Genomic DNA, 10,373 nt, shown 5'->3' with positions numbered 1-10,373 from the left:
TAATAATGAGATACTAAGTCTATTAACAGACGGAAACGGGCGTCCATACATTTTACCAGTCATGTATTATTAATATATTAATTTTATGTACTTCAAATACCTGGAATTTACTTTTATTATTTGCAATTTAGTAAGCAGTCGCTACATTATGCGCATATTTACTCTTGTCGTGATTTATATTGTGATTTAGTTTTGTCATCTGTCAAAAAGTGTGTCCCTTTACAGAAAGTTCAGGTATAGTGCTGATATAATAAATAATCTATCTCTATATATTATTCTGAAATTCATAATGTTGCTCGAAATTATTTAAAAAACAATACAAATTGTGCAATTGTTGCTACTTTTCAACAACTATTTCAAAGTTTTGGGAAATACGAGGAGAACTTGAACGCAACTGGGTGGAAGGTGGGTTTTCCTCCTCTTTCTCTCTCTTTTGGGAAGAAAGAGGAGGAGGAAGAGGAGGAGGAGGGCAAAGCATTTCCCTTTTTTCCATTTACATCCCATTGCGGAGCGAAAACCACAAACCTGCGGTCCAAAACAGACGTGAATCCACTGAAAATAAACAAACAAACACGCAGATGTGGAGGAAGAAGAAGAAGATGCTGCAGGAAAAGTGCAAAATCGGCAGCTTTTAAACTTCAACACTGACGCCGCGGGACTTTGAACAAACCGCCGGGAGACAGTGTTTTACTTTTGAAGGACTTCTTTTTTTTAAAAAGCAACTAACTTTCCCGTTCACTGGGAATAATCTGCAGTGTCATAATGGAAGCATTTCCCAAGGACAAATAAGAACTTTCCCTTTATTTCCTCCTGCTGGACTTGGAAGTTCATGTTTGGAAAACATTTGCAATAAGTTTGTTTTTTTCTGCGGGTTTTCACAGAAAGCCGTGGCTGACAAATGAAACCTATTCAAAACCACAAAGAGGAAACTAAGCACCATTTTTCATTTTATTTCTGACATCTGTGTATTTTTAGTCTTCTTCCTTTTCTTCTTCCTCTTCTTCTTGTTCTTCAGTCTCAAGCAAACACTCCCACTGCTGGAATAACGGGATTTTACTCGTCGTTGCTTGTTACAGGACATGGAAAGACAACAGGAGGCAACATTAAGGAGCCGGTTTAAATAAAAAACAACAACAACAAAACACAACAGAAAGAAACTCTGAAAATGTTTTTTGGGTGAATTTCTTCTTTGGAAACTGTACAAGGGAAGCCCAATGAGTGTCATTCAGTCCACACTCACTGACAGGTAATGTATTTCTTTATTCAATATTTTTTCTTTATTTGAATACAATGGTTTTCTCCTCAATATGTTTTATGTGCTGATTTAAAAAACAAACAAACTGCAAACTGCATTGAGCCAAACTCCATTTGAAAATCGTCCAATTTAATGTTCTGTTGCTTGTTGGGAATTTCTCACAAATGTTATAACATTGACTAAGCCTTTGTGACATCTATTAACGTATTCTGGTAAATTCGGCATTCATATTCATTCATACAAGAGGCGCAGTTTTGTGTTCAGTGTTCCACTTTTTAAATTGTTTGTCGTCGCTGAGCCAGTAGTGTGATCGGAGGGGAGGAGTAGGCAGGCGATGGCGCCTGGGAATACGACAATTACAACACAATAGAAGTAAGATTTGAGTAGATATGAGGTGTTTTATCGACTTCATATATAAGCCGAAATGAGCACATGTATTTGAAAGTGTTTTTTACACTTTGAAGTCTGCCGTATCTGTGGTGGCTGTCTGGTACATGGGAGGCAAGTTGAAAATTGCACAAGTTCTCAAAGGAGTTCGTCAAAGTCTCTCATAAAACCAACCAAAACAGAACAGAAGGTGATTTTTGTTTCTGTTCATGAGAGAATGTGAATGGGATTTTACTGTCATGTGGCTTTACTTGACATTGACGAATTTTAAAACCTGCCAGCGTACACATGCCATTTTAGTTTTAGTGCAGTGGAATAAGTCTGTATTGTTTCAGGAGGATCAATGAAGGTTCAGAAGACACTTTGACACATCCACAAGGAAGTCACATTGCCCTATCTGTAAACAAGGTTACCCTGTGAGTCATATTGACTGCATGTCACCACAATAGTCTGCCTGTTTCAAATGTAAAGGTTCAAAAATCACATTAGCTTCTATAAGTCAATAGAAATTGATATACGAGGTATTGACCACAGGAAACACAGGTTACTTTAAGAAGAAAAGGTAGGCTTGTTGTATCCTTGCAGCTCTGGATGTTTGTCAGTAACAACCTGTAACATTTCAAGCAGATTTCTACATCTGTAAGAGCCATATGAGGGAAGTGTTGTTAAAAACTGCTTTACTTAACTGCTGACTTACTGCTTTTCAGATTCCATCCTACACAAGTCACTTTTGTATTTTTATGCTCAGTAATCAGGAGTTTCCTTTGAGGAAACGCCAAAATAATGGCATGCATGACTGCATCGGAAAAGTCAAACAAAGTCATTTGATTTTGATTTTGACCTTCAGTCTGCATCGAGGAGCGAGGCGCTCGTCTGCTTTGCTGCTCTCTGGAACAATGGGCCTCTTCTCTGTAGACCTACTTTAGATTCTCTGCCATGTTTCCATCACCAATTCCATATAAAGAGCATATAGTTAAAAATCTGAATAGCAGAGGCACAGATAGGAGGAGTCTTTGCTGTCTCCAGCCACATTTGGATGAGGCAGGGCAGAATGAGTCCAAAGCATCTGAAACAAAACCAGTGTCATTGCTAAAACCCCCCCCCCCCAAATAAAAACATGTCACCTAATACACATATGGCAGGAAAACCAAAGCACAGTTAAGCACAAAGACCGCAATCAGCGGGAAACCACCAGTCCAAATTTGAGTCACACCCACTAACATCTCCAAATGTCATTAAATAACAATCTGGATCTAGTTAAGAAAAGACTTTCATACACACAAATGTAAAAACAACAACTCCAGTTAACTTGCTGGAACTACTGTACTGTAGGAACGCAAACATTTTTTCTTGTCGATAGTGTGGGTTGCCAGCACAGTGATGCCAGACCTGGCAACCTCATTATGTAGATAAGACTCCAGGAAGTGGCAAGTGATCACTGTGAGTTTGGAATTTTGTTTGTCACTAAATAGTTTAAGGCCAGGACTCACAGCAGAACCACAAGAACAAAAAGAGGTCCTTAATAAGTGAATATTAGAAGTGTGGTTAAGTGTATTTTTGAAATATATAACAAATATTACATTACATGTAATGTAATATTTTTATAATATATAATCATTATATAATATTTGTGAGGGGGGATAATAAAGGATAATTATAATACTGATAACGCTTTACATTTATGCACATTCATGCACTAATGTGTTTTTTCAATATTTATGTTGTCTATACACCCTAATCATGCTGTACATTCACTTAAATATAACTTAACACAGAAGGAAATAATGCAAATAAATGTTTAAGCAGCTTTACATTGATGCAAAATACACAGTACAATGTACCAACGTAGAAAAATAAATTAAGGTATTTATTTGTGACACCTACTGTAATAAAGTGGCAAAAGTGGCACACACTCAATCTGGCTATCTCCTCCGACCTCTGTCAAACTGTTTTTAACATGTGAACTGCACCTTACTGATTGTTTTCTCTTTTTTCGGACCATCTTCTGTAAACTCTACATGTGATTGTATTAAAAATTCCAGTAGATCAAGGTGGAAAGGTAGAAAAGGTGTACCTAATAAAGTGGCCTGTAAGTGTAGTTTCCATCGTTCAATCTGGTGCATTTACCACTTATTTTAATACCTTTAACCTTTAAACTCAGTCCAACAGAGTGAGTGAGTTCAATAATTCAGTCATCCATCCATCATCAGTACAGCTTATCCTCTGAGGGGTCAGTCGGGTCAGTCGTCATCAGTTTGAACTCTGTGCAAACTCTGCATCTTCACATTGCTCACGTACAATCCGAGGTTTGGCCGGGTCATTTATGACAAAGCAGCTCTGGTGCATTACGTCGACAACACACTTGTCTGTGGATTTCAAAGGTTGTTGCTACAGTAAAAAGGGGGCTTCTGTTGCCAGGCAACATTTGAGCACAGCTCCTGAAGTGGGTAGGTCACATCTTGGACATTGTTCAAGGGTTTCTCGGTGAGAAGAATTCAGTGCGAGCAGCCTGTGATGTTTTCTCTGGAGCAGGGGTCTCAGACTAAAATGACCTGAGGGTCGATGAGCATCTAATCCAATCAAGATAGGGCTGGTCTAGAGAAAATTAGTTTAAAATTATAGCACAATATTCCATCATGGTATCACAATCATGATTTGTGATGATATTTCATATGGAATGATGTTTATTTGACAGTGAAGAACATATTTGTGGTGCAAAATGGATCTAGAAGTAACAAAAACAGAGAAAAATATAAATATTAAGTGAATAATAACATGTACACAACTGTAATTAAATACTAAACAAGCTTATATTGAATGTAATATATTTTAATAATAGGACAAAAATAACCAAATGTATTGTTATTATTATTACCATTAGTAGTACGATATTCTATCTGTATTCTATTAACATGCTTGTAGCTGTGCCTTTGCCACATATGCTGCACAGTAAATTGGTTTAAGTAACATTAAAATAGTCAACACCAATTCCGAATAAGACTCAATTTAAAACAAAAATTGTTCATTTAAATAACTATTTCAGAGTATATTCAACTCTCTAGTGTTAATGATCCTGAAAATAATTAAAGTCCACACTGTTCTGTCGTGGATTTGGTCCTAATTTGTACAGGTGTCTCTTACAGTAACACTGCATATTTTACTGTGCATGTGTTTACAAGGAAGAGGCCACGTAAAATTTATTTGGGGGGCCGTGAGTTTGAAACCATAGCTCTAGACCAGGGTTTCTCAATCCTGGTGCTGGGGATATTTCCCTGCTCCAACACACCTGATTCTAATGGTCAGCTCATCAGAAAGCACTGCAGAAGCCTGATAACGACCCATTTATTAGAATCAGTTGTGTCAGCTACAGACCTTTGACAGGAGGCAGATTTATTCACAATAAGGTAATTTTCTCTCTTATCATCCTCTTCACACACTGGTATAGTGAAGTTAGATTAAGATGGAGCGAGAGATAAGGTGATTCTAATTATAATTGTGTCATTTATTATTATTTATTTAATTTTCTATGCACTCTGGTCAAAATTCATCAGCTGAACTCCAAACACATAACAGTATTCCTGCTCTACTACTAGTGGTACACATACCACAGTTTGAGAACCATGGTTCTAGAACATTTGTGATAGTTTATTATTAGGTTGTGACAAGGTTTCCCATTGATTTGGTTCATCTGAGCAGCTAGCTCGCTAACTAGCCAAGCTAACGCCAACCATTGCCCTTTTAAGGAAAACTGGCTAATTATAGCTAGGTTTTATTTAACAAAAGCCGTTTTTTTATAAGTTTCCATAGTGTTGTACTGATAAAAGTAATGGCTAAAGAGTGGCAACACACACAGGAACGTTGCTAAAAATGGGTTAAGTGCGAGCAGTTGCATAACCAGGCTAGTTTTAAACCAACAGTTAAACTGTTAAACAAACTGTCCATCGTCTGTCACAGCTAATGGACTCACTCTCTGGATCAACTTTAGTTGTTTAGTTATGTGGTACAGCTGTCTGTGTTTCTCTTTTTAAACATTTGTCCTGCTTTTAAAGTGATCGTTCAGGGTGTTTTTGGAGTACTTTGTACTTTGAGATACTGACACATAGTTAGCGCTAACTGTTTGCTCACTGTTTATTGTGTTAACATGCCCTGCACCAAAGTCCATAGAGAAATTCAGTGATTTTACATCACGGCACACAAGAGCTGTTGATCCACTGCTGCCTGCATCAGTAAGTTCATACGTGACCAAAATGTACCAAATGAGGCAGCAGGTGACCAGCAGCTCCTGTGTCCCCCTGAGCTAAAAACACTGATTTTCTCTATGGGGTTCGGCGTGGAAGAGTGAGCGGTTTATAAATATCAATACAGAGCTTCAAGAAAGGGTAAATGAGAAGAACTGCAACCGGTAGAAACCGATGAATCAAATAAATATATTTAGAAATAATGTGACTCCTGTTTCTGCATTTCACTGCTCCAGGAAAATGGTGGGTGAGAGAAGAAATGTGTGGACTGTTCCTTCTTCTTTCTTTCTAATTTTAGAAAAATTCAGTTAAAATTTGCGAAACATCTTTAATAGACTCCAGGCTTGTGTTAAAGTGTGTGCCTCTCTCCTTTTTTGCACTTGGTGGAGACATGTAAGCAGAAGACAGTTATGTTATCTTTTGGATTTAGGAAGGTCAGCTGTACCAACAGGTTTTTCATTCTGTGACTGAAGGTGTCCATTTGATTTTAGACGTGGTCCAACTGGCGGAGGCTTTGTTCAGTGACCTGAATTTATCTTGTGGCACTTCTTTATTTTTCAGAAAAATTATCCAACGCTGAAAATTCCCCAAATATTAAAAGATATTATCGAACATCAAACAAGTGCTAGAATTCTTTATATTTAAATCATTGTAGAATCTATGGAATCACTCTTGCCCCTTCCTCTGTTGGTACGAGAGTGTTTCTTCGTCATCCTCTGTAGTCATGACAGTTAAGTATAAGAGAAATGCTTAGAATTAGGTTGTGTAACGTGAATGTCCACAGGCTGTGTGTACTGTATGTGTGGACCAGCTTTTCCTTTTTTTACATTTATGTCGCACAGTTCTGCTGAGCTGTGGGTTTTCCCGCTGGCCGACCAGACGACCCCCCCCTCCACCCTCTGCACCTTGCCCCGGGCTCTGACGGGAAGTGGTGACATCACTGCTAAACAATGTCTGTCAGGCCCAGCAGGCCACTGGTGCTGCTGGTGACACATCGCGGTGGCGGACATCCCATGCTGACAACACTCTAACAGTTAGACACAAAAAAAACCTTAAGCGACCACAAAGTAGTTTATTCTGACAGGTATTGCCATCTGATTTGCAATATTTTACAATACGTTCAAACTTCAGTTCAATATTCACTGTTTGACAGTTTCAAATATTTATTACTATTATTTCAAACATGTCTATTACAAAACACAGAATCAAAAATAGAACAATGAAATGGTAGTCTTGGCGATTTCTTATTGTGGTTAATTGCACTGCTGTACCACAAACTGTGTGGTCAATTACTAAAATACTCATCAATTTATGACTTAATCTCGAAGTATATTTTTAATAATTACAAGTCATGTGATTTTCCCAGTGTCTTAAATGTTAATATTTTTTAGTTTCTTTGCTCCATATTACAAAGAAATTATTAAACTGTCTCATTTTAATTTGTGGACCAAAAAAACATTTGAGAACATCATTATTTTGAGACATGATCAATATTTAAAATTTCATGGCCCAAACAGCTAATCAAGTAATTTATGACAATAATCATTACTTGCAGCCCAACTGCAAAGTGATGCAATTACAGAGAGGCTCAAAATGACCATGAAAAACTATCACAATGACACACAATTCTCCAAGGATATAGAAAGGGACACTAAATTTGAGAAAAAAAAAAAAAAAAAGGCACACTCAAAAACCCACAAAAACACTCAAAACAAGGATATAGAGACTCAAAACCACCACAAAGAGAAACCAGATCACTATGAATAAGCAGAATGGCCACAAAGACGCACAACAGTTCAGAGAAGGGTCAGGTTTTGTCTCTGTGATTCTAAGTTTACCTCAAGAATAATGACTGAAGCACAAGAGACAACAACATAAAACACAATAAATATGCTGTTGAAATGGCACTAATGTAGTTTTTTTTGCTGTTATGATTAGATTTTGTTCATTTATGTAACTGCTGCATCAGTGGTGTCTTTATTAGCTTTGAATAAACAAGAATCAGAGTCAAGTTTATTGCCATGGTAAAGCTTACACAGTTTGAGGGGATATGTTCTGCTTGTCAACCCCCCCCCCCACAAATATAGAAATATGAATATAAATACTGCTGCTGCAGCAATGCCGGCGGGAACAAAAAGTATTTTGGTGTGTTTCGTTTGTAGTCAGAAGTGAGAATTTCCAAGTTGCTAATCGGAAGTCTCAACTGGAATGCTAACTCAAGTCGGATTTCCAACCTTACAAACCCTGACACATAATTCCAAGAAAGGCAGTCACTTAATCCCCAGTTCCGACTTCCAACGTCTGATGTAAATGGAAGTTTTTGAACAATAGAATTTAGTTCTGAAACTTTTCCGTGTTTTCAGTCAAACTCCGACCTGTTTGCAGTTGCCTCACTTCACCGGCTCAATGTCATTGTTGCCTCCGTCTGTTTAGACATAAAACGAATCACTTCCTGTGTGCAGCGGAGGAATGTCGCCGGGGTACACAAGATGTAAACACTGCTACACTGAGAAACACAGAGAGAGAGAGTCGTGTAGAGATGGTAGAATTAATCAGCATTGTGTTTATTAGTAACCAATATGTTTATATACAGCTTTATAGCACATGCAGTAGCTCTGTGTATCTGGAGTTTTTTTTTTAGCTTCTTTCTCTCTTGTGTTCTTGCCTTCAATTCTCTGGAGCCGAGTCCTTTGCTGTTATCATCCCGGAGGAATGGTCTGGTATTTTTGGCATTTGAGGCCCAAGTGGACGTTGCAATGTTTTCCTTTCTTTTCTTGGTGCTTGCTTTGATAACTGAGCACAAGGCCAATTAAGAAAACCCGAGCCAGCAAACATGTTTCAAATTTCAAAATTGTTTTAAATTAATGATTTACCTTCGCCATGATGCCAGTTAATGGATGTGAACACTTTCCCTTTGTATGTCAGGGTTTGTGAACTTGTTTTTCATTTAATGCAGCAGAAAATGCATCAAGTTTCGACAAACCATACAAAGGCATCATCACGTATTACAAAGTATGACTTGGTAAAAAAATAGAATCTTATCTGCCAGAAGTGAAGCAAAGACTTTAATTTCCAAGTTGTTACCAAAGTAGGATGCCACAGATGGTGAAATCATTCGATCAGGACCCAGAATTACAAAATAATCTGATTTAAGATGTTGATTGCTCTTCTGTTTTTTCCCAACAAAGTTATTTTTAGCTCCCACTCACTCTTGGCATATGACATCAATAACATTTTAGTCTGGTGATGTAAAATGCACTGTGGGAAAAGGAAGCAAGTGAAGCCAATGTGGAAGTCCCTGAAACCTGTACTCTCTTGAATGACCATCGGGGGTGACTTTCACAAGTTTAATAGTTTAATTTTCTATTTTTCTGAGTTTATTGGTCTCAACCAGTAGTTTCATCTCATGTCTGTTTTGTATACTATTATTAGTATGACATTGTATTGGGGCATGTTTGATTGACAGTCAGTGCCATCCAATAGGTGCATACATATGGTTCTTCTTCTTATAGTAAGTTCCTTCAATGCCATTCAAAGTTCCTTGACACAGTACTCGACAATGTAGTTCCTCGACACAGTTCCAAGTTCTTCAGTGCAAGTTCCAAGTTCCTTCATCGCACTTCAAAGTTTCTTCAGCCACAAATATGGTTACTTCTGATTTATTAAAAACAAACAAATGGCCAAAATACTCAACTTGAGTCTCGAAAACAGACACTGTGTGACGTCATGGTGGTATTGCAGCTGATAAGCACATGAGTCAAAGAAGCAGAAGTCTTCAAAAGCAGTAGACTGTCTCTGGTTGTGATGATGAGTCAGCTGCTGTTCAGCCATAGAATCACTCATGTTGTGAGTCACCTGATATTGTTATGACTATATATATTTTGTGTCTCTAACCAGATTATTAAAGCTCTGTAAATGGAAGGATTTGACCACCAGTAGCAGATTTTTGAACAAAACGTGTCCGAATTTAAGAGACTTTTGTGAATTTGTCTTTCTTGTTCAACAGTTTGGACTTAGCTGCCACCCACAGAGCAGGATGCAGTCTGTCCTTGTCTTATCGACTCCTAATCTCCTCGTACCACAGCAAGGAGGCCCCACTGCCCTGAGTGGGTCCTCCAATCTCAAAGAAAAGAACAAGGTTATCACTCTAATGCTCTATTATTCAAGAGGATTTCAACGTTCCGTCTGTAATTGCAGCCGTTTGTTTTGTCTAAGACAGTGAAAGCAGGTTCAGATGTTTTGGCTGCAGGGGGTTTCACACAAAGGGGAACATTTATGGTTATATCCCGGGATTTATTTCACATTTACTTTGCAACATGAGGATTTCAGAGTCTAAGCAGGCCACACACTCTGGGAACTAAGTTGAAGTTTCCTTGCGCCTGGCCTCCTGTCTTCCCTCAAAGACACTTGTGTGCCTCCTCCTTCCTGCTCCCCCCCTCCTCCGTTTCTTTCCCAGCCTTCTCCCACATTCAGGAAACTGGAGCACAGCCAAG

General features: G+C 38.2%; 1 protein-coding gene across 3 annotated transcripts in view; it reads left to right on the top strand.

Annotated features, from left to right (window-relative positions):
• The first annotated feature begins 489 nt into the window (after positions 1-489).
• arhgef12b (Rho guanine nucleotide exchange factor (GEF) 12b) overlaps positions 490-10,373 on the top strand; it is a 35,941-nt gene continuing 26,057 nt past the window's right edge. For all 3 annotated transcript variants that reach the window (XM_058626855.1, XM_058626854.1, XM_058626853.1), the window contains exon 1: positions 490-1,246. In XM_058626855.1, coding sequence (XP_058482838.1) covers positions 1,215-1,246 — 32 coding nt within the window. In that variant the 5' untranslated portion in view covers positions 490-1,214. The remainder of the gene's footprint in view (positions 1,247-10,373) is intronic.

The sequence above is a fragment of the Solea solea genome, chromosome 4, assembly GCF_958295425.1.
Source record: "Solea solea chromosome 4, fSolSol10.1, whole genome shotgun sequence".
In the NCBI taxonomy this organism is placed as follows: Eukaryota; Metazoa; Chordata; class Actinopteri; order Pleuronectiformes; family Soleidae; genus Solea; species Solea solea.
This window is presented reverse-complemented; position numbering and strand designations above follow the sequence as displayed.